Consider the following 24,481-nt stretch of genomic DNA (forward strand, 5'->3'; position numbering starts at 1 on the left):
TTGCATTGAAAATTCAGCTATATCCTCATCACAGCAGGAAGGTGACTTGCCTTGCTGAGCAATTTGTCTTAGAGGCTTGAATCAAACTCTTACTGATAAGGTTGTAGCTTCTGAGCACTCACTTCATACCTTATCATTTTTCTTTCTACAGAGCTGTTAATGCAGTACTTTGTGGCCCAGAGGTCAAAACTGACCTCCTTTTTAGAGTGCTTTTAAATATGCTGTACATGTTAACACGTTCTCTGTAAAATGTGTTTTTAGGTTGCGTGGCACAAATTGTAATTTATGTAACATCAGCTATTACAAGAATTTCTTTAATTTGTTTGTGTATTTATTGCATTTATGAGGTGTCACATAAAATTTACTGCGTGTCCTATAAAGATATGTAGCAGAGGATAGGAGGCCAAGTAACAGCTTTTATTTTGGCTTTGTCTAGTCAAGAGCTACATTTAACACTACGATGGTGTTTTGTGATGGGAATGAGCCTTGACCTTCCATGTTCTCTCCCTCTTTCTTCCCTTCTACTTCTGGCGCAGCAGTGAAGAGATCAGAAACTTTCAATCAACCACAGTTTAGGGTTCCATCCAAACACTAAACTGTGGTTAATCTCACCTATGGTTTGTTTAAAACACACCTAATTCATAATTTGTGGTTTAAAGCTGACTTGTTTCAAATAAGGCATGTTTAAAATTAGATGTAGTCTGATGGATTGAAGTGGTCACATTTAATTTTTAAAAAAACACAGTGAAAGCTTGCAACTGCTCTGTAGCTGCTGTTCTGGAGGAGGGAATATGTGAGCCCAAAGGCTTTGTGGGCTCATTTTCATGGTTTATTATATTGTCTTGACGGAACCAAAATGTAAGCATGCTATGATACTGCATTAGCATAATTTTAGTATATCATCTAGATTTTTTACAGTGCATGTCTACACAAAAGTAAACCCCATTGAATTCAATTGGACTCACTACATTTTAAATGTTTATAGGACTACAGCTTTACTATTACTCTACAAGCTGCTGTAATTATGTACAGTATATTATATTAAAATTATGTATTTCATATATATAGAGAGAATAGGTTTTAGATGATTTAGCCAGTTTATTACTGCACTTGCAATAATTGTTGGGGGTTTTGTTTTTTTAAAAAAATGCTGCTATTATGATTTGTTTTTAAGGCTAAACAGAGTGTTTGTTATAAGAACAATGTAGGGCGTAACTGGCTGCTGGAGTTATGGGAAGTGTTTTGTAGAAATTAGATCCTTTACAAGACTGTTTTTGAGAAAGCTGTTTTCCACCTCTGGCTTAGCTATGCAATCAAATGATTTATCATGTGATGGATAATAAAGAAGAGCTCTAGGTTATCCAAAACTATTTGTTCTTGTTTTATCTTGGAATAATTAATAATGTATACCAATATGTCCTGTGAAAACTAAAAACGAAAAGGAAGTCCAAAATTAATATTTTAAAAACTTAGCATGTAACTACTACCCCATAAAGTGCTCACCTTTCCTTGATTCAGGAGTTCTCAGGAAGCCATAGCTAATTATAGCTCCCTGCAATCTGCTTTTTATGTGTGTTGCAGGTATGGTTTGGAAAAGGCATACAGTTCCCAAATGGTGGTGTAGATGGATAGCACACGAAATATTTAAATCACATTTGCTTCCACAGTAACATGTAGTTTTCTATTATTTTGAAGCACATAAGTCGCATTTTGGGTAGATCTATATGACATTCCTTCCAGGCTGTAAGTCCTTTCTATCACATTTTTTAGCCAAGCAGCTAACATAGATGCAGGTACTATAAATGTTTAGGGAACACTTCAGCCCAGTCCAAGATGATGCAGATCTGCTACAGAAATCTGAATATATGCTCCATGAAATTAAACTTTGATTGAGGTAGACTTATTGAGGGGGCTAATTACAAATCATGTAAGAGCCAGCATGGAATAGTGGTTAGAGTGTTGAACCTAGTACCTGGGAGCTCAGGGTTCAAATCCTGCTTAGCCACAAAGCCCATTGGGTGACCTTGGGCCAGTCACAGACTCCCAGCCTAACCAACCTCATAGGCTTGTTGTGAGAATAAAATGGGGGAGTATACACCACCATGAGCACCTCGGAGGAAAGGTAGGATACAAATGTAATAAAGAAATGTCATATAGCATGCAGTGAAGCAAGTTGAGCATCAGAGAAGAGAGTTTCCTCATCTACCTTTTCCTTGTCACTAGATATTGTGACTTTAGTGTGTGGATTCCTTGCAGACTGCTGACCAGTCAGATGTAGATGTGAGCAAAACCTATCCACCATTCCCTTCCAGAAGGAAAATGTGTGGGGCTCAGTAGAGTGCTGACCCATCTCAAAAAGCCACTGTAGGTCATAGTCATATTCTGAGTAACTGAAATTATTACAGTAGTACCTCTGGTTACGAACGGGATCCGTTCCGGAGGCCCGGCCGCATCCTGAAAACTTTGTAACTGGAGTCACTCTTCTGTGCATGCACGCGGCACGATTGAGCGCTTCTGCGCATGCGCGCACGGCGAAACCCAGAAGTATACACTTCTGGGTTTGCCACGTTCGCAACCCAAGTTTACTTATCCAGAGGGATATGTAAGCAGAGGTACGACTGTACAATCTTTGGGCAAGGATTTTTTTCTAAAAAGATAACATTGTTGCTTAATGATTTAGAATGCATGATTTGTATTTTTCAATCAATTAGGCCTAGGTATCTTGAGTTCGTTTACACCATAGGGCTATATAAAAGCTGGCTCGCATGGTTCCGCTTCATTATAATGTCACATCAAGGAATGGAATCCAGGGAGAAATATGCAAGTGGATAATGGGTGGGACTACACTGATCTGAGTCAGTTCTCGCTTGTTGGTCTTGGAACAAAGTGGCTATAATCTGAACACAGTTGAGGGGTGAAACAAGGATAATTCTGTGGTAGCATCATGCAGTCTTGCCCTCAGAAATGAATGCAGATTGGCCAATTCCAATATAGTTTATAGAAAATTAGATTTAATTCTCTAGGCTTTAAGATGTTACATTCCTGGCCCACATGGGCATATGCATAAACGCCACATGTCACAAAGTGCTAATTACCAATATTATCTCGACAGAATCTTTGCAAGCTGAATGGGACAGGATCAGTCTGCTATTCAGAGGCCAGAATGTTCTTAGAACAAGCGTTTTTCTGTTGTGTCCAGTGGGTCTTAGCCATTAGAAAGTGGTCTTGACACAATTCAGTATATAAACTTCTGTTTGGAATTTACCTAAAGGTGGCCTCCTTATCTGGGAATTACGCTCCAAATTATCTTTCATAGCCCCTGGCTTTATAGCTATATGATTCTAATGCATAAAAATGTAGGTAGAGTTTCAGTAGATGACAATGTTGGTACTTGTCAGATTTTATTTTCTAGATCGCTGCTCATATTAATGGATTGGCTTGCTTCTAAACTAGAAATAACATTTGGGGAGGGGAGGGGGATATTCTCAGAATCTGAAAGCTTCATATTTGATTGTGACCAAGGTTGTTTTTACTATTAAAAGAAGAAGAAGCTTGCTAAATAAAACAAAATTGCATTTGAATGTCTTTGTTTGCTAGACTGGAATATTAGAGGAACAGTTGCGAACGCATCTTCAGTGCTGTTTGACATTAAGTCGTATCTGGGATATGAACCTCTCAGCCATCACCATACTCTGGGAACATTATAGCAAGAATCTGGTTAGTAAATAACGTCCAAGAAAGCTGTAAGTGGGCACCCGTCACCTTGAGAAAGTTGTTATCTAGTCAAGTCTGCTTAGCAGTGGAAATGCTTATGGCCTCATTCCCCCTGCCCCCCAAAAATCCCTCTACAGTTTCATTCATTTACAGTTTCCATCCCACTTCTTTCAAAAGGGTCTGAGTAGCTTCCCAATATCTACATTTTTTTTAAAGGGAGGGGGAAAGATGCGGAGGGGAAAAGAGAGCAACACCCTCCTATCTGGCAGTCATTCTCTGACGTGAGGCTAGATTGTTCTTCCCCTTTGCCTCTGCTTCTACAGTTGTTTGCAGAATTCCTCCAGGAAGGAAGGGGGAAATGGGATCCCATCAGTTGTGATCTTCTAACCAAATAGATACAAACAAGCAATTCTTTCCCTTTTAAGTGTTCTTGCAGGCTGGGAAGCAGCCTTCCGTTAGCCCCTTTTCATTCTATAGTGTGTCTCCTTTGCGTCTGCAGTCACTGGACCTTTTAGTTTCAGCTGCCATTTCCACATGGTGATAGAAGAGCCTGGAATGGGGCAGTCTTGTGTAGTGGTGGCAATAAAGCCTTGTGCCAAGGAAAGGCATAGCTCAGCTGTAGCTTCAATATACTGTATTTTCTTTCTTTCAGAACAGTCACTTTACTATTCCTTGGTTTGGTCTCAAAGGTCTTGCAAATATTAGTAAAACACCCATGTCTATGTATGAGTCGGTGAAGAGATGTTGCGGGGACATACATACTCCTGACATGTATACCACCAGCAACAGTTACCAATTTTTTCTTCACATTTTGGTACAAGTAATGAAGAAGGCAGTGAAGACCAATGGCACTCATCCCTGGAAGCAGATCAAAGGAAGGTACAGTGGCTTTTGCAGTTTTCCACATACTGATACTTTCAGTGATTGACTAAATCTGTTTTATTTAAGAAGGTGTGCATCTGTAGTGTCAGTATTCAAGAATTCTGAAATATTCCTAAAATTTTCATAAAAAATATTTTTTTAAATTTGATTGGGGGGGACCTTAAAGGTGTTTACAAAAACAATGAAGTTTTCATTTAAAAAATACAACAATAATTTAAAATATACAGAAATTTAAAACCAAAATAAATTAGACTAAAAACAATTAAAACTTACATGAAGCTTATAAATGCCTTGGCATTTTTTATTACATCTGGACATTTTTGGATAAAAGGATTGTGGGTGGGGAAATAACTTAAGAAGAGCCCTGCTGGATCAGGCCAATGGCCCCTCTAGTCCATCCTCCTCCTCTCACAGTGGCCAACCAGATGCCTATGGGAAGCCCACAAGCAGGACCTGAGTGCAATAACACCCTTTTGATTCTTAGTAACTGATCTTCAGAGGAACTCCACCTGAGTGGAGGCGGAGCACAGCCATCACAGCAAGAGCCGCCAATCACTAGCTGGATCCTGCGCCCCACCCCTGCAGTAGAGTTCTTCTCACTATTTCAGCATTCATGGACAAAAACCTCCTATACTGTCAAATCTAAATGAGCCTTCGGATGTTTTTGACAGCAACTCCTGTCATTCCTTACCAATGTATGTTCTGATTTGGGATGAAGATAGCCCCGCAACATGTGGTGCATAAGGGTGTCTTAAGAAATATAGAGTAGACCCATTTAGAACTAATTCAGCTGCATATTTAGTGGTGGTGCATTACAACATGTACAATCATTATTTACAGTGGGAAGCTTTTCTGCACTGTCGTATTGAGACCTAGCTACCCTGTTCTGGTCTTTGAGCTACAGCGGTACCTCTGGTTATGTACTTAATTCGTTCCGGAGGTCCGTTCTTAATCTGAAACCGTTCTTAACATGAGCTACCACTTTAGCTAATAGGGCCTCCTGGTGCCGCTGCGCCGCTGGTGCAGCAAGTCTGTTCTCATCCTGAGGTAAAATTCTTAACCCGAGGTACTATTTCCAGGCTAGCAGAGTCTGTAACTCAAAGTGTTTGGAACCCAAGGTGTTTGGAACCCAAGGTACCACTGTATTTGTCCTCTGAATACCAGTACTAGATGTGGTACTAGACTGTGCTACTAGATGAAAGATGGCTAGAACAGCTGGCAGAAAATATTGTTGAGTCCATTCTTCTTGAGGTGTTTGCAGTTCATCTGAAGTACTCTGGTTCCAGACAACTGGTGGTTAAGGATAGGCCCACAACTCACCTTGAGCAGAAAGAAATTCAGCAAGGTCATTTACCATTACGGCAGTTCTTTGGAAGGCAGGTTAATGGAGCTTATTGAAGCAAAGGCAAAATACAAAAGAAGGTTTTAAGGAAAGTGTTTTTGTGCTTTTTTGCAGGATTTATTCCAAATTCCACCAGAAAAGAATGCGAGAACTGACGGAGGTGGGCCTGCAGAACTTTTTCCATCTTTTCCTTGTTCTGGCAGCTATAGCAGAGACAGAGGACGTTGCCAGCCGTGTGATGGAACTTCTGCATTTCCTTAGTCCAGTTTCTACAAGCCTTTCTCTGAGAGCTTTGATATGGAAGGGCTACTTTGCCTTCATCTTAACGTATGTTGAAAGGAACATGGATATCAGTGTGCTAGCTGAGGAAGTCTCGAATGACTTCCACAAAAAGGCAAAGGAATTCTTAGTTGCCAGAAATGACCCCTTGCAGAAACAAAACCTCTGGGTGCTGCTTTCCACTTATGTTGATGGCGTCCAAGAAGTTTTTGAGACCAGCTTCCACTTGCACCTTTCCGAAGAAAAGCTGCTGAATGATGGCTTTAGTATGCTGCTTCCTGGTTGCCGAGGAGCTGAACTTGCAAGAGTGTTTAGCTTCTTGCAAGATGTTGTGTTCAGACTGAGGTAAGAGTTTTTTCATTCGTATTTTCTGAGGGTTTTTTCCTGCTTCAAACTTCTTTTATCGGATTTCTCGCACATTGACTTTCATACACACCTACAGTGTAATTTATAATTGATTCATTTTAAATAATTTTATCCCACTTTGCAGCATAAAAGTTTTGGGTGGCAAAGAACAAAAATGATAAATTCATTATAACTTAATAAATTAATCAGAAGGCTGTGGTATGTAAGCAGAAGGCATGGATTATCTAAATTATGAATTAGCGTGATGAAGATGTTGGATTCATTTTGGTACAAACTTACCATATTCATCCAAAGAAACATAGAGGTTAACTCAAACTTTAAAAGGTGTAAGCCACAAAACTGAAAACTGTCTACCAGTGTGATAAGTCTCCTGTTTGATGCCTGACTTGAACAACACAACAATAGTGTTTCAAGTATCTGGCCACCATATGGAATGACTGTATTGCATTCACCTTGGTGGGTTTTGAGAATTTAAGTGGAAGAATGCAAGAGATGTTAAGGGCTGATGAACACATGTTGATCACTTCTTGATGGCAGTATTAAGTGATGACTTGCGTCTGGGTAGCCGTTCTGCCCCACATAGTGTGGTCAGGGATGATAGAAACTTTGGTCCAGAAATAACTGGAGAAAACCATGTTGCTTACCTTTGACAGTCACTGTTCACAGATAGACAGCATCGTATTGCTTTTTAATGGATTTGAATCTCACTTGTATGGCAAGTCAGTAAATGAACGATATGTATGAACGAGTACAGCAGCCTTGTATTTCATCGGGGTTGCAAAGTAGGGACATAGCGCTCTGCTTTGCTATCCTATAGGCTTGCATACTGGCCATGGAAGAAGTGGCTTCACTTCCTTTGTGATCAATATGGAAGCTGACTGGAATGGTGAAGTGGGGCAGAGTGCTCTGCTTTACTGGCATGCTAGCCAACTGGATTGGTGAAGCAGCTCTTCTGTCTCTTTTGAGCAGTAGCAATAACTCCACTGTCTTGTGCAGGAAGCAAGTCAAATTGCTCTCCTGCCTTGTGCAAGCTGCTTGGCTCGTGAGATTCCATGGACCCTAATAATAATAGAAGCGGTTTGACAATCGCTTGCTTACAGAGGCAAGGGTGGGAAGGAACACAGTGCCTTAATGCTGAGCTAATAAACGTGTTGCCCTCCAGATGTTGCTGGAATGCCGCTCCTAGCATCCCTAGCCATTGCCTATGCTGATCGGGACTGATGGGAATTTGATTCCAGCAACAACTGGAGGGCAACACATTGGCTATCCCTGGCTTATTGAAATGTTGTAAGCTGTTGACATTCTCATTTGCTTCTGAACTTATACGTAGTTGTATATTAATCATTTCTGTTGTAGATCTCTCTCTCTCTCTCTCTCTCTCTCTCTCTCTCTCTCTCTCTCTCTCACACACACACACACACACACACACACACACAAAATTTATATATTACACATACCTGTTTGTAGAGCTTTTGCAATATTTCACGTAGGCCCAAAATTCCTGCTTAGATAAAAACGACATAAAACAGGAGAATGGCATGGTGACTAGTAAAAATTGGAAGGATAGTGTCTCATCACTAATCAGTTTTGCCTTGATTTATTGATACAGTTTACAACCTCCAAACTGTCCTTTCCGCAATAAACATATTTCTGTCCACTAATTCACATTGGAGGCAGCTCTTCAATTTGAAGGGGGGAAAGCTGCCTTGGGGAGGTCAGGAGACATCTTCCCTTGCCAACCTGCCACAAGCCCTAATGAGGCAGTTATTGATTGGTCACTGTAGAAATCTGAGGATTTGTGGGGGAGGAACACTAGAAAATATGCATTATGAACAGTGGGAAGAAACTGACCTGCATGTTTACCTTAAGTACTTTGTTACTGTCTGGATAGTTTGACTTCTGCTGTCACTAGCTTGTAAATCCAAGGACAACTGATTATTTTTTTTTCCAGGCTGTCTTTGAACAAAGATAAAGTGTTTGACAAAGGGTAGCTGATTTATTAGGAGGGTCTTTGTAAATTGGTTTAACTTGGTTTTTTAAAAGTGCAGACTTTCCAGATGCAGAAGACACACTCTGGAACTGTACAAAAGCATTGCACATGCTACCTTGGAAAAGGTCCTTCAGTCTTGAATGGTCTGCATAGTCCAACAGAGATGTATTTTTGACGTTCAAATAACACGAAATTCTTAATTTGAAAAAGCCTTAAATGTTGTATGAATTAATGATAGCTGTGAAGTTCTGATTCCGACTGCATGCTTCTTCACTACCTGATTGGAAAGCTCATTCCTAGCTGATTGCTGTCAGCAGGACCAGCCCTAACGTTAGGCAAAGTGAGACCTCAAGTAGCAAATGCTGGAAGATAGGGAGCAACAGTAAGGTAGTGGGGACAGAATTATTTATATTATTTAAAAGCATTTCTAACCTTCCCAGCTCACAAGAGCCTGGAGGTAGAGCGCAATAAAACAAGGCAAAGATATAGCGTGTCAGCAACACAGCAATATAAACAAAAAACAGAGCAGGAAATGAACAAACCAGAACGGCATGCAACAAATCCGCATAATTACTGAATGCCTGAGTAAGCAAATACATTCTCAGCTGGTGGCAAAAGCTCACCCGTGATGACACCAATTGAATCTCAGAAGAGAGGAACTTTCACAAACATGGTGCAATGGCAAAGAAGGTCCTTTCTCTGGATACAGATGCCATGTCCATTTGGAAGAACTAATAGGGTCTCACTTGTAGTAAGGTCAGTATGGGAGAAGGAGATGTGCCTTGAATCTCGCCAAGTTAGTAGTAAGCTGGTAGCCACTGCAGCTGCTTCAGGAAATGTGGTATGCAGTCCCAATAGACATGTGCTGACACACAATAGACATCTTCTCTTTCTCACCTGCCCCCTTCCCAGTAGCGAGGAACAGCGCTACAGGAAAGCATCTCCAGTGCCACTTGGTGATTTTGTGAAGGGGTCCTTAAGATTTCTGTGGCTCATTTGTGGATGAGATGAGTAGATAAAATTAGATTGTACTTAAGGTCAACCAAACCTTCCTTTCATGTGCTGTGCTCAGCCATCAGTAGCATATCAATAAGCATTTGGGTCGCTTGTGAAAGATTTCTCCTCCCTGGAGTTTCACCAGAGACTAAGTCAGGTTTGGGTGATAGCCAACTATAGTCATACTTTGCGTAGACGACTGAAAGCAAGTATGGGTGTTACTTGGTTAGATACCACCCTTTATGTTTGTGCTGGTAGTTGGTAGCCAGAGGGTTTATTCTAATTGGCTTCAAATTCATATCTCTATTTTTATTTCTCTGCTTTTCAGCATGTTACCCTTCCCTAATCATGAAGTGCTTAATATTTCTAAATAAAATTAATACTTCTTGCAACTTGAAAATGAACATGATGTTATAACTGTTTACTGATCCCAGTAAATGAATACAATATGCAGTATTTTGACAAAAGATTGGAGGCAAATCCATAAACCTGTTAAATTATTGGCTGCGCTTGTGCTAATGTATGCATGTATGTTGGGTTTTTAAAAATGATTTTAGGTTGTTTTGCTTCGGTGCTATTTTTAATATGGTTTCAAAATGTTAAAATATCTATAACTGATTGGTGTAGTTTTTTTAGTTGTATCTGTTATTTATTCATTTTATAAACTGCCTTGGGTTCCACATTGAGAGAAAGGCAGAATGTGTTTGCGTGTGCGTGCGTACATATACAAACCATATAATAATATTTATTTCCGAATTGTGTAAAAGCAAAATGCACATAGCAATATTGTAGCCCAGTGTGGAGAATCTGTAGCTTATTCTTTGTGGGTTTGCCAAGAATAGGGTTATAGAGCAATACCCTTGGCCAGATTAATAACATGCATTCTTGGCTGCCTCTCTGATTTGGCAAAGGAGCAAATGTCTCGCTGTAGCAATCCTTCCTGTTTTAAGATCCAGGTGGGAATAAGATATCAGCCCTTGCATAAATGTAATATTTCTGCCAACTGTACTGGGTGTAATAGTTCTAGGACTGTCAGAATGTGCAGGTAAGTAGGAAGTGAGATCACTGATTAAAGAGAGAAGCGGCTCCCTGTAGGCAGTTAGTTAATAATAACTTCATATGCCACTTTTCTGCTAACCCAAGATGATGGCTCACAGGAGCATTCCTTTATTGCTGATTAAGTAGCATTATGAAAATACTGACTTGGCTGTGTTAACTAAATGCCTTGGTATTTAAAGCTTAGAATGTCAAATAGTTGTAGCAATCCCCTTTAACACATCACATAGACTTTCTGGAATCACATTTCAAGTCTCCCTTCTTCCTTTTATTTGAGGTGATAGTAGAAATGGCATTTTCTCCCCCATTTTGCAGAGTGAGGCATAGCCAACAGCTGTACTTTAATTATAGCCATTCATGCTGCTGTGTTAAGGGACTGTCATCCTTTCCATTATAACTCCTTTTATTTTCAAGGATTTATAACACAGCTATGAAAATTTGCTCTTGGGCTAAAACGTGATTCGTGAGGTCTTGTAAGAGTGTTCACTTTTCCCCTATTTCTTTTTTCTTAAGCAAACATTAAAAAGCTCTCACTTTGCTTGAATATAGCCTTCATGTTGAAAAGAGGAGGGGAGAGAGAGAACTGGATGCTTTCTAGAATATTCTGTTCGTTTCTCTCTGAAACAGTTTCCCATTCTGTACTTGCATCTAGTATCTAGAGCAGTAATTTTCAAATTCTGTGCTGCAAGATCATTTCTAGCATGCTCCGAGAAATAAATGAGGGTTCCTTGATCTGTCTTGATTTCAGTCTTCATCTGATGGGTAAAACTGAATGGTTTAATTACGCTCAAAGTAACAAAAGCCACAGGGTTACCTTACCTGTGAAGGAAGCACTCCCACAATAGTGATTTACACAGGAATTCAAGGGGTATGATTTCCAACAACCTGGTTCTGACTCTTGTACACAAAAAACAAACAAAAAACTTCTAGTGGATTTTAGAGCATGGTAGTGGTCACTATTAATTCAGAGCTAAGAGTGCCTCAGCTACCAGAGTTTAGGGCAGGGGTCAGCAAACGTTTTCAGCAGGGGGCCAGTCCACTGTCCCTCAGACCTTGTGGGGGGCCGGACTATATTTTGTAAAAATAAATGAACGAATTCCTATGCCCCACAAATAACCCAGAGATGCATTTTAAATAAAAAGCACACATTCTACTCATGTAAAAACACCAGGCAGGCCCCACAAATAACCCAGAGATGCATTTTAAATAAAAGGACACATTCTACTCATGTAAAAACATGTTGATTCCCAGACCGTCCGTGGGCCGGATTTAGACGGCGATTGGGTCGGATCTGGCCTCCGGGCTTAGTTTGCCTACCCATGGTTTAGGGTAATACTGGCACAGAGAGAGCTCTTCTGCAAGGTACAGTTATTTGGATGGGATATTTGAAACACTGCAAATCTAAAACGGGTACCAGCAAAGGCTAAAACGGGTACCAGTTTGCAGGCTTTTCAGATACAGATACAGATATATTTAAGTACCAAGTATCTCTGTTGCTCCAGCAAGTCAAAACGTAACACAGTCAGACTTACTTCTCAAGATTGACCCTGACACACCAAACTGACATGCCTTAATCACTTAGAGCGGTGGTTTTCAACCAGTGTTCCATGGCATTCTGGGGTGCCTTGAATGATGGACGGGTTGCTGGCCTCTGTCCCTCTTTCCTTCCTTCCCTCCTCTGATGCCCTCTCGTGTCTCTGCCTCTCCAAGACTTGCACAGCTGTCTATCGCGGTAGCCCTGGCTATAAGCTCCACAGGTGAATGGTGCCTCTGGGAGGGGAGGGGGGGAGCTCAGAGACCAGGGATGGCAGCAGCAGCTGCCTGGAGGACTTCCAGGGAGAGGAGAGGGTGCTGAGGAAACACTCCACAAGGGAGGGTGTTCGAAGCAGAGTGAGAAGCTGCCAGCTCTTCAGGCAAGGGGTTACATAACTAGTTCTTGAGCCCCACAAAGAACGTAGTTGGTTAAGGGAGCCGTGGACTCAAAAAGGTTGAAAACCTCTCACTTATAGAGACAGCACCGAGCTGTTACCATAGCAATGGATTTGACTGACCTTGCACCTGTTGGCTTATCTCATTCATGCAATGATTTATGCTCATGAAAGCAATTGGGCCTTTTCTACAGTGGCTCCCCATTTGTGGATTGCTGTCCACAGGGAGTCTCCCCTGGTACCTGCGTTACATATCTTTAGGTACCAGGCAAAAACATTCCTATTCTCCCAGGCCTTTGGCTAATTAAATAATCTATGGCCTTTTAAACTGGATGGACGGTATTGTTTTTGTCCATTGCTATGGTGTGTGTTTTTGTAATTTTATATTGTAAACTGTATAGAAATAATAATAATAATAATAATATCATTTGCTTCCACAGAATTTGTGTATTCTTTATACATATGTCTCTGTGGCTACATTAAGAGAAATCTAGCAATATTAAAAGGGCACTGTGAAAGGAAATGGATTTGACAAGTGGCTGTTGTTGCTGTTAAAGCCTGAAGCATATTGAATTTGCAATATGGGAGGGCAGGAGGCATGTATAGAAAACATTGCAAAAAGCTTGACTGAGGATTAAAATTATAAAAGGTATATAGCGAAGACTTTGAACATTATGTAAAGTTTATGTGGATATATTTTGGAAATGTGAAGCTTAAGATACTTTTAGGTTTGTAGGGAACAAACCCTTGATAATAGAAGGAACAGTGTCTATCAACACTCTGGACATCATTGAGCTTTTGTGCAGGTCTGCAGATTAATTTTTATATTTTTGTGGAGCTTGTAAACTTGTAGTTTATAATGACACTCACTGAGCCTTTGGATAAAACTGAGCAGTAGAAAAATGGAGTGGTCAGAGGTGCTAATTTTCTCCTTTGGTTAGGTTTTGTGTCAGAACTTCATAGGGTCAATAGAGTTGTGAGCTGTTGTAATTTATATATGTTGCAGACTAAAAAACAACAATAGTATTTAAGGTTTCTCTGACAACATTTCCCCCCTCAGCCAGAGCACCATTCCAGCAAAAATGGTTGTCTCTCTAATAAACATTCTTCAATAGCTAGACTGTTGCTAAATCAACAAATAAGAGTGTATATTCATTATTGTTGTAGTGCACCCTGTAGTTCTTCAGACTGAGTGTGGAATTTCTACTTTGTATCTTTACTATGGAAATATATAGTTGGTGGGTTTTTTTTGTGGGTTTTTCTTTAGGGGGAGGGGGTTGTCTTACACTTTGTCATCAGAAATGCCCTGTGGGAAGCCCTCCGAGCCCATCAGGATACTTTCTTCTTCTTCTCTTTTTATATCATTGAACAGATAAGCTGATAAAGAGAATGCAGAGAAGTGTTTTTTACTCTGGGGTTTCAATATTAGCCCTTGAACAATATATTTTTCCAATATATTCATCTTCCTGAATACTATTGTCAGGGGGGAAGCGTAATAGGTCTTAGAATTGAGTTGATCTTTGCCATAAGCTAAGTCTTCCTTAAAAAAAAAAAAAGGTTCGTTTTCTCCATCTCTATAAAGATGCTTAAAGTGCTATTTGTTCAGTCACAGGTCGTTGCCTCTGATTTAGGAAGATATTTATGCCATGGACCTTAGATACAGTGGCTGTTCTCGTCTACTTTACATGGATATGAGAGGCTCTTCTTGCCACACAGTAGAAGTTGACATTGACATCACAGAAATGGTAACGATAGCTGTTATGTGAGCATTGAGCACTCCCCCTGTATTCCCCCCCCCTTTTCCGAAAGGTCTCCCAGCTCTCTGAAACAGACTGATTTTTTTTTTAGGGGGTAGGAGGGTGAATCTCTTCCACAAACAGCATCTGATCCACCAGCAGATAGACACTGTTGTGTTTCACCCAGTGTTTATAAGCCAATACCGTATTTTTCCGTGGGTAAGACTAGGTTTCCCCCCGAAAAAATAATGTCCACATTTTGGGGGCGTCTTAAACACAGATAGATCTTATCCCATTTTCTTAAATCGGAGTCTCCCAAAATTGGGGGCGTTTTATACATGGGGGCATCTTAAAAGGGGCGGAAAACAGAGTCTTAACACAGAAATAAAATAGCAGTATACAAGTTAGAGGGAATCGCCTTTCTAAAAAGGCATTCCACAGAGGTTCACCATATTTAGCTTTCACACTCTACTTTAGAAGCTACATTATGTTTGTGCCCGTATACCACCCCCTCCGCAAAACAAAACACATGTTTTCTGTCCCCTTCTTTGGGATAAATAATTATATACATTTGCAGGTTTTTATTTCCTTGCTTAGCCAAAAAAAAATTTAAATGAACAACTTTATTTTGATTTAAATAAAAACTTTATTTTAGATGCTGCTTTATTTTAACTCTATTATTCAAAACGTTTTACAGCATTTACCCCCAACACACACACACACACACGCACACACACACAAACACAAGCGCCCTCCCAGGAGTGGTATGATTAAACAAGGAGCTGAAATCCCAAAACTCTTCTGTCTCACATTCCCTGGCTAAGTTGCATCATAGAGATGAAGAGAATTCATCTCTTATTGCGGTTATGTTCAAGATAGCCTAAAACAGCTGGAGGGGCCCCTTGCTCTCTTAAGGCTGCATTGCCCAGTGCAGCTCGCTGAAAGATAAGAAAATACTGATCTCAAAGAGGGTAGCTGTGAAAATGCATTGCTCTGCCTAGGCTACTACCATGTCAAAAGTTGCTTCTTTTCTTCTCTGCTGTAACCATTTTATCTAGCAAACCTGCTCTGACGCTTGTTCTGTAACCTACCTGTCAGCTATACATGATTTACTGTTGTGAAAGACTAAATCCACCAAATATGCTTGGGGGGGGGGAGAGAAAAGTACAAAACCATTTCAGAGTATACGAGCACCTGCTGCTCATGGCTCATAGTTGTTTAGAAAAATATGTGATCCCTGAAGAACATCAATGTACATTTATTTTCTGGTTGAAGCACTCCACTTTTGAAACTACAGGTTTTTTTTCCCTTCAATGAACTTTCCTCTTCATATTTCTTTTCTTTGCAGGTGGTGGGGGAAAAATAGCTATTTATACAGATTTGCGGGATTTCTCCCCTCCCTCTTATTGAACAAAGAGTGGGGGAAGGATGCAGTGATAGTTAAAATAAAATAAAATCTAATTAGCATTGAAATACCTTGATTTGGATTGCTGCTTCTTTAGCTTGGAAGACCATATAGATAGATAGACAGATAGATATCTTTGTCTTTAGGATAACTTGCCAGATTTAAGGCTTATTTAAAATGAAAAGAAAGCCGAAGCAATTTTCTTTATTCCATTTCAGTCTCCTAAGGCCTATTTCCCCCTGGTGAGCTCATAGCAACAGGGGGGTTTGAGGGAATTCAGCTTTCTGCAAATTAATGTCTCACATCATGAAAATTCAGGACTTCCCCCCCCTCCTTCCTATCTTGAAAAGTAATACAGTGAGTGCGAGTATTATTTCTTGCCAGCGGGTGGAAGATGAATGATTTTGTCACAGTTTTACTGCTTGATGAGCAGTGTCCTGAGGGTCAGGCTTAAGTCTGTGTCACTATGCTGCTCATTACTCTTGAGCTAAATAAGGGCTGATTGGATCTAAATTGCCTAGCACATGGGCCACAGATGAGCTCAGTGAGTAGGGGATGACCTGCTATTCAGGCTGGGAGTAACCCCGGTGTGCAAATGCTGCATTAGAACACCGTGGGAGAACGAGAGGCTACTGACTGCTGCCAGCAAAAGAAATCGAAATGTAAAAAACTCTTTGATGCTGCAGTGTTAGAATTTGAAATGTAGGAAGTGACAGGTTGATGGTACTTATCAGCTTTGGCTGGATTAGAGAACAGTGTCATCTTGCTTATATAATGACAGAAGAATGAAGCAAGTTCCCAACCAGTCTGCGCTGCCTGCACCCAGTGGCTGCTGTCAGACTTGATGCTGCCTCCTACTGGCAGCCTTAATGCTAGAAGTGGCAATGGCATTGACATATCTATGGTGATGATACACTTTTAATTATTATTTTTTTAGCGTTCCAGAAACCGGAAAGAGAAGAAATGCATGTGTGTCTTTTCTCCAGTACAAACAAAAATGGAGAGATAGGGGGAAAGAACATCGTGCATTTCTAGGGTGTAATAGTCCTTTATAAAATACTTGGGAAAGGAGGCTTTGATAATGAGGGCTATGCTAAGATATTCTGCCTTCATTTTTTATTCAAAAGATAAGCACATTCTTCTTTTATTTATTCTGTCTCTTTGGGAACGGTTTGTGCTGGTTTTAGAACTGTGATTCCAGAGGATAAACTTGAATGAAAGCTTGCTCTTTCCTCCACTGGAGGTTTTTAAACAGAGGTTGGGTGGCCATCTGTCATGGATGCTTTAGCTGTGATTCCTGCATTGCAGGGGGCTGGACTAGATGGTTCTTAGGGATCCCTTCTAACTCTACTATTCTATAATTCTATTAAATAACATGGAGAGTACTGACCTTGGATTTCAGCAATTTGAAGAATGCTTTGACCTTGTGTGTTTGTCTGGTTATGTTTAGTGTACTTTGGGCATCTTAGCACCTTCGCTTGTTGACAGATCTGCAATCAGATCTGCACCCTCCTTTTATTCTGTTCTGATGCCAGTTGGGTTATTTGAGAAAACTCTGTGCTCTTTTAAATTTTTCAGTTCATGGGTCAGAGTGCACTTCCATCAGATGCATGATCTGTTATCTGAGTTGTGTATATGTGTGTACATATGGAATACAACACACACACACACACACACACACACATGAAAGACTGGATGGAAGTTAGAAGGAACTGAAATACAAGAAGCGACAGTGGTATTCTTGGACAATGTCTCGTGGACTTTTATGAGTAAAACAATAGAGACTATGAAGTTTGGAACAGAATTTACCAATGCGATATATACTGAAAATGGGCCAATATAATAATCAATGGCAGCACAGCAGATAAATGAAGCTTCAAGAAAGGAACTAAAGAAGGTCGTCCCCTGTTGCCATTGTTCTTCATTTTAATATTGGAAGTCTTAGCCAGAAAAATACAAGAGGACAATGATATAAGCGGAATCTGAGTGGACAGCGAGCCCATAAGCTGAAAGCCTTCCCCGATGATTCAGTGATGATGTTGGAGCACCCATTTAAAAGTTTCCCAAAAGCATTGGAAACTACAACAAAATTTGGCAACCTAGCTGGATTTTATATAAATAAGGAAAAGACTAAGATGATAGTTAAAAATTTAGAACCACATGTTAAAGAAAGACTGGAAGCCAGATCATGAATTAAAATAGGGAGGGGGGATATTATATATTTGGGGATATGACTCAGCCAAAAAAATGAACCTTTTCCAAGACAATTACTCAAAAATTTGGAATGATATTGAAAAGGACCTAGAAAATTGGAGTAGAATGAATCTCTCCTTTTTAGGAACAATTTCTGCAGTCAAAATGAATATCTTACTCAAGATGGTTTTTTTATTCCAAACATTGCCATTGATAAATAGCTCCAATTGCTTTAAGCAATGGAAGAAAGATGTAACAAATTTTATATGACAAGGGGGGAAATTGCGAGTTAAATATAACATCCTCATAGACGCAAAGAATAGAGGGGACATTGCCCTCCCAGACCTTAAGCTCTACTACAAGGCAGTGTGTTTGTGTTGGATGAAAGAATGGATGGAGTTAATGAAACACTAATATTTTAGACCTAGAGGGATTCGATCTGTTTGGGTGGCACGACTACCTTTACTGTGACAAAATCAAAGCACACAAAGGTTTATAAAATCATGCGATAAGAAGCTTATACATTGTCTGGTTGAGATATAAAAACCTTTTGGAAAGGAAAACCCCATGTTGGATATCACCTACTGAGGTGGTATCAGTGGGGGGGGGGCGGGATTTGGAAAATAAGTGGGGTACATATAAGGACTTTATAGAATTTAAAGAAGGAAGAGCAAGACTAAAAGAAAGGAGATATAAGAATGGATTGTCAATATTTTAATGGCTCCAATATATTCAGTTGAATTAAATAGTTTTAGAAGAAAAAGGATTAGTGGAAGGAGGCTCAGAATTTGAAAGAATTGTTTTAGGAAATAACGGAAAATTAATATCTAAAATATATTAAAAACTATTGGAGTGGGAGACCAAAGACTAAACGGTAAAAGCAATAATGACCCACTGGGCAATAGATATTGGACATAATATAGAATTATCAGAGTGGGAGAAATTATTGGGGGGGATATGAATTTTTCAGCCTGCTATATTAAAGAAAACCTATAAATGATAATGTACAGGTAGTACTTGACACCCAGTAAGTTGGTAAAAATGTATTTTTTAAAATCCAAACTGTGCTGGAAGTGTCAAGAGGTTGAGGAAACCCTAATACACAGGTGGTGGAAGTGTAAACAAGCCAAGGATTATTGGGAAATGATCTATGTAGAACTAAGAGAGATTTTTAAATTTACGTTTCCCCGGAAACCCAAGACCTTCCTACTAGGCATAACATATGTCAATATCACTAAAAAGGCACTCTGTTTCTTCTTATATGCAACCGCTTGCAGCCAGAATAATATATGCCAAAAAATGGAAGGAAAGCGAAATCCCAACCAAAGAACAATGGCAAAATGAATTGATAGAATACCTAGAGCTAGCATACACGACAGTGAAAATAAAAAACCAAGATGAAACTCAGGTAAAGGGTGAGTAGAAGTACTTGGTAGAATATTTAAAGAGATATAATAATTAACTTACAAGTAGGAACAACAGTTTGAGCAGCAGTTACCAACAATAAGGGATATTTATAGGACAAAATAGGATGGAAGAAAAGGATATGCAGCAAAATAAGGTTTGATTAGAATGCCATGGGGGAATGGACTGGGAAGTCCTGAGAGAAGTGATTTTTTTTATGGAAAATGTACAGTGTATATTCATAATTTGGAAAATGTATAAATAAAAAATAGGAACTGAAATAGAGAAAAGTGGAGAGAACATTTCTAAAAAGTTGACTTTTCTGAAATGCACACACCTTTTCTCAAAGGCTGGAAAAAATAGCTAGGAATGCCCCAAGGATTCCCCAGGGTGACATTATGGTTCAGGACTGGTACCAATAACATTTTTATAAAATTTTGCTCAGCTTTACAGGGAATGCTTCTCCCTGTCTCTTAGTAAGAAAGAGAACAGGGTAATTCTAATATAGCAGGTCCATGAGCTTGCCTCGCTTCCCTTCCTCCCCTCAAAAGCAATCTGTAATGTTATTAAAGATCACTTAGCCACAATTAGGTCTATGGGAGAAGATCTGTGGAAGGCAAAAATTGCTCCCATCCTTTTCCTATGGGGGTCTCTAGGGAAAAAGTGCTCTGCTGCCTGAAATTGGGTGATAGGTGAGCAAAGGGTGGACTACTTTTAAATATTATTTTCAAGCATGTTGTTGCTTTTGTTCTTAAACTGAAACTGCACAAAAGGAATAAAGTTTCTTAAATTTGGTGCTTTGCTTAAAACAAACTTCACCACCACCCTGACATTTACATTCAGCCTTTAACAGTGAAAACCTTTGATATGTCTGCATCATGAACTTTATGACAGAAAAACGGTAGTTGATAGAAACCCTCTTGAGCTTCATTGTTGCCTTTTAAGTTTGAAACGGGTGGAAGGGACACAAGACTGAATTTCACTTCATTAGAGTTCATTACTGTCACGGCCACCCAGGTCTGGTCCCAGCTCACAAGAGACCTCACTCCGTTGCAGCTTATTTACAGGAAAAGTTTATTGAAGATTTCTGCTTCTCATACAGTTCAGCATTGTGGCCGTACGTCTGCCACGTTAGACCGTTGAAGTCCCCTCTGACTCCTCTCCTCTTCCGCACCAACTTAATAGCCTGGCTCTAGACCACCTCTTCCTCTCCTTTCTTTTCCGCAGGGTCTTCCTGCCCCCCTGGGTTCCCTCTCTCCGTGACTCGCCTGAGGCTGAATCCTCTGCCGCCTCTTCCCCCCTCTTTCTGGCTTTAGGGCCGGGCTCCTCCCCTGAGCTCTCTCCACTTCCGCGCGCCTCTACGTTTGAACTTGGCGCGCGTACGTTGCTGCTGACCTTTCTTTCGACCGCTACACCACCCCCTGCTCTGCTCTCCACCCTTTCCGGCTGAACACCCTGCTCCAACCCCCTCTCTCTGTTCTCTCCTAATCCTGCTCCCTCCGAGAGGCTGACGACTCCACCCCCTTTACTCCGTTCCGGCTGAGACGTCTCTTGCTTCCTCTGTCTTCCACTGGGCTCCTCTCCGCTTCTCCCTTCTCCTCCCCTTTGCTTGATTAAGGTAACCCCCTTTTGAGAATCCTCTGACTCGCTGCTCAGACTCGTGGATTCCCTCAGAATTCCGTCATCTTCTTCCTCATCCTTCTGCCCCTCCTCCCACTCGCTCTCCGTCTCCTCTGTCATCTCCTCCTCTCTCCCAGAAACCCTGACATCCATCCCCCCCTCGAAGCCCCCCCTTCCCCCCTCCCGCTCGCCGGGGACCGGTTGTGGAAACTGCGGCTCTTCGGGGGTAGGCTCAGGATACAGGTCGTCTACGTCAATGTTCTCTGCTGGCAGTTCTGTGTAAGTGTATTCGAAGTCGGGTTCTTCCCCCAAATGCTTCTCAGTCTCTGCTTCCATCGCTACTTCCTCCGGTGCTGCCCGCCAAGGACCTATCAGCCACCTCTTACGCCATTCCTCCTCTGGCTGCTCCTCCCACCAATAAGGGGTTTCCGTGTCCACCCCCGAGCACGATCCCCTGGGCGGGCTTGATTCTGGTGTTCTTTCCTCGGGGGAAGAGAAACCCCTGAACGTGCTATCTGACAATGTGGGTGTGAAAAGCCAGTCATCAAAGTACTCAGCTGGCATGGGTCTATGTGGGAAAAGTGCATGGAACTCTTCTTTCAAAAGGGGTTCGTCTAACTCGTAGCCTGGCACCCAACTATTAGCAGCGGCTGGTGTGCCCTCCCTGGCGAGAAAATATTCAACTCCCTCCTCCCCCCATCTCGAGTCCAGTATCTCTGTGACCTCGTTAAGAGGTTCTGGTCTTGGCGATTCCCCCCTCTCAGGCGCCCTCCTACGTGGCTCTGGGGGTGCTCCTGACTCTTGAAACCTGTGTGGGGTTTTGTAGGGAGTGAGCACCGACCTATGAAAGACCGGGTGCACCCTGGAACCTTCCGGAAGGGCTATACGAAAAGCCACCGGATTGATCTTAGCCTCAACTTGATATGGCCCTAGCTGCCTGTGTCCTAACTTCTTCTTGGCCAATGACCTGGCCGGCATTGCGTGGGCTGCTAACCACACCCAGTCCCCAACCTGGATGTCCTCTCCCGCCCTCCTGTGCTTATCGGCCTGCACCTTATACGCCTGTTTTGCCAGCTCCAAATGTCTCCGCAGCTCCTCGTGCACCTCTTGCAACTCCGCTGCAAACTGGTCGGCATCTTGAGGCCCCCCCCCTCCTGGTGCCGCAAATCTCGGGAAGGTTCTGGGATGACGGCCATTGTTCGCGAAGAAAGGCGTCACCCCGGTGGAAGCGTGTTTCGTGTTGTTGTAGGCGAATTCAGCCATCGGCAGATAGTCCACCCACGCCGCAGGTCGCTGGTTGGCGTAGCACCGCAGGTACTGCTGCATGATCGCGTTGACCCTCTCCGCTTGACCGTTGGTTTGTGGATGCCTCGCCGATGTCAGGTTGATTTTGACGTGCAAGATGCCCAGAAGCTTTCGCCAGAAAGTGGAAACAAACTGGCGCCCCCTGTCGGACAAGACGGACTGCGGAAGTCCATGCACTCTGAAGACGTGATCGATGAAGAGCTTTGCGGTCTGTTCTGCCGTCGCCACCTTGGCACAAGGGATGAAGTGCGCCATCTTGGTGAACAAGTCCACCACCACTAACACCGCCGTCTTACCTCTGGAGCTGGGCAGGTCTGTAACAAAGTCCAACGCTACCCTCTCCCACGGTTGCTGCGGTGTCTCCAGCGGTTCTAGCAATCCCGCCTGCTTCTGGTGCACTGGTTTGGACCTCTGGCAGATATCACACCTGGCGACGTAGTCCGCCACCTCTCCTCTCATCTGGGGCCACCAAAAGTCTCTAGCCACCAACTCCATCGTCTTTTCTTTGCCGAAATGGCCTGCACTAGGGGCGTCATGCAACTGTTGCAGAACCTTGGCTCGAAGATCGTCGGTGGGCACGTAAAGGGCACCCTTACGAGTCAAAAGTCCATCTTGTAATTGAAACTCATCGTTGTGTCGCGACCCTCCGCGTAGCTCCTCCATCTTAGACTGGGCAAACTGATCCCTTTGCAACGCGCGTCGCACCGCGTCCAGGTCGACTGCGATGGTAGCGCACGTCCACGCCTGCGGTGCGAAAATGTGCTTTGCTGCGATTGGAGCTGCTTCCTCCAAGTATTGCGGCTTTCGGGACAGCGCGTCTGCAATAACATTGGAGTCTCCTGGGATGTATTCTATTTTGAAGTCGAAATCCGCAAAGAACTCCGCCCAGCGCATGTGTCGCTGGGTCTGCAACTTAGCCGTCCGCCAATACTCTAAGTTCTTGTGATCCGTGCGGACCTGCACCGTGTGCTTGGCTCCTATTAAGAAGTGTCGCCACGCTTTGAAAGCTGCATGAATGGCCAACAACTCCCTGTCCCATATGGTATAATTGCGCTCCGTCTTGCTGAGCTTCCGGGAGTAGAACGCACCCGGTCTCCAGTTGCCTTGTGAATCCTCTTGCAAAAGAACGGCCCCAACCGCTCTATCCGACGCATCGGTCTCTACCCGCATGGGTCTGCCGGGATTCACGTGGAGCAGCTGCTCTTCGGAGGCGAAAAGACCCTTAAGCGTCCGGAAGGACCGCTCCGCTTGTTCGGTCCAGACGAACTTCTTCTTCTTGGAACTGAGGGTGTCAGTGATCGCCGCCGTCGCGTTCGCAAAGCCTTTAATAAACTTGCGGTAAAAATTGGCAAAGCCGATGAACCTCTGGACCTCTTTCCGATTTCGAGGGCTTTTCCAGTCCAACAGCGCTTGAACCTTAGCCCTGTCCATGGCCAGTCCCTCGTCGGACAACTTGTAGCCAAGGAAATCAACCTCTCTGACATCAAACTGGCACTTTTCCAACTTGGCGTACAGCCTGTGTTCCTTCAGCCTCTGCAGGACCTCCCTCACGTCCTTATCGTGATCCTCCGGCGATTCCGAGAAAATCAGGATATCGTCGAGAAAGCAGACACACTTTTTGTAGAGGAGACCTGCTAGCACGTGATGCATAAATGCTTGAAAAACGTGGCTGCCATTTTGGAGGCCGAAAGGCATGACTCTGTATTCGTATGTGCCCAGAGGGGTGAACATGGCGGTCTTCCACTCATCTCCTTTCCGGATGCGGATGAGATTGTAAGCTCCACGTAGGTCCAGCTTGGTGAAAATCTTGCCCCTCCTGACGGTCGCTAAAAGGTCGTCAATCTTGGGCATGGGGAAAGCTTTGGGCTTAGTCAAGCTGTTGATGAACCTGTAATCCACTATAAGCCTTTTTTGGGGCGTGTCCTTCTTCTTCACAAAGAAAACAGGGCTGCCTCCCGCTGCTTTAGATTCCTGGATGAAACCGCGCTTGAGGTTATGGTCTATGAACTCCCGAAGCTCTTGCATTTCGTCCTCCGACATGGAGTACAGCTTGGCAGCAGGCAATTGCGCCCCTGGCACTAAATCAATCGCGCAGTCGTAAGGTCTATGAGGCGGCAACTTGTCAGCTTCCTTCTCACAGAAAACCTCCAAGAAGTCCTGGTACTTGTGAGGCACTGTTTGCACCATACCCAGATGCAATGGCTGCTCAGCTTCTCCTCCCTGATCGGTCTGAAAGCAATGCTGAGCACAATACGATGAACAAAA

The 24,481-nt window shown here is 42.4% G+C and overlaps 1 protein-coding gene across 1 annotated transcript in view; it reads left to right on the forward strand.

Annotated features, from left to right (window-relative positions):
• MMS22L (MMS22 like, DNA repair protein) overlaps nucleotides 1-24,481 on the forward strand; it is an 84,217-nt gene that overhangs the window by 23,366 nt on the left and 36,370 nt on the right. The window contains exons 12-14 of the mRNA XM_081904603.1: nucleotides 3,598-3,717; nucleotides 4,367-4,593; nucleotides 6,053-6,562. Coding sequence (XP_081760729.1) covers nucleotides 3,598-3,717; nucleotides 4,367-4,593; nucleotides 6,053-6,562 — 857 coding nt within the window. The remainder of the gene's footprint in view (nucleotides 1-3,597; nucleotides 3,718-4,366; nucleotides 4,594-6,052; nucleotides 6,563-24,481) is intronic.

The sequence above is a fragment of the Podarcis melisellensis genome (assembly GCF_964234715.1).
Source record: "Podarcis melisellensis genome assembly, chromosome: 3".
Classification (NCBI taxonomy): Eukaryota; Metazoa; Chordata; class Lepidosauria; order Squamata; family Lacertidae; genus Podarcis; species Podarcis melisellensis.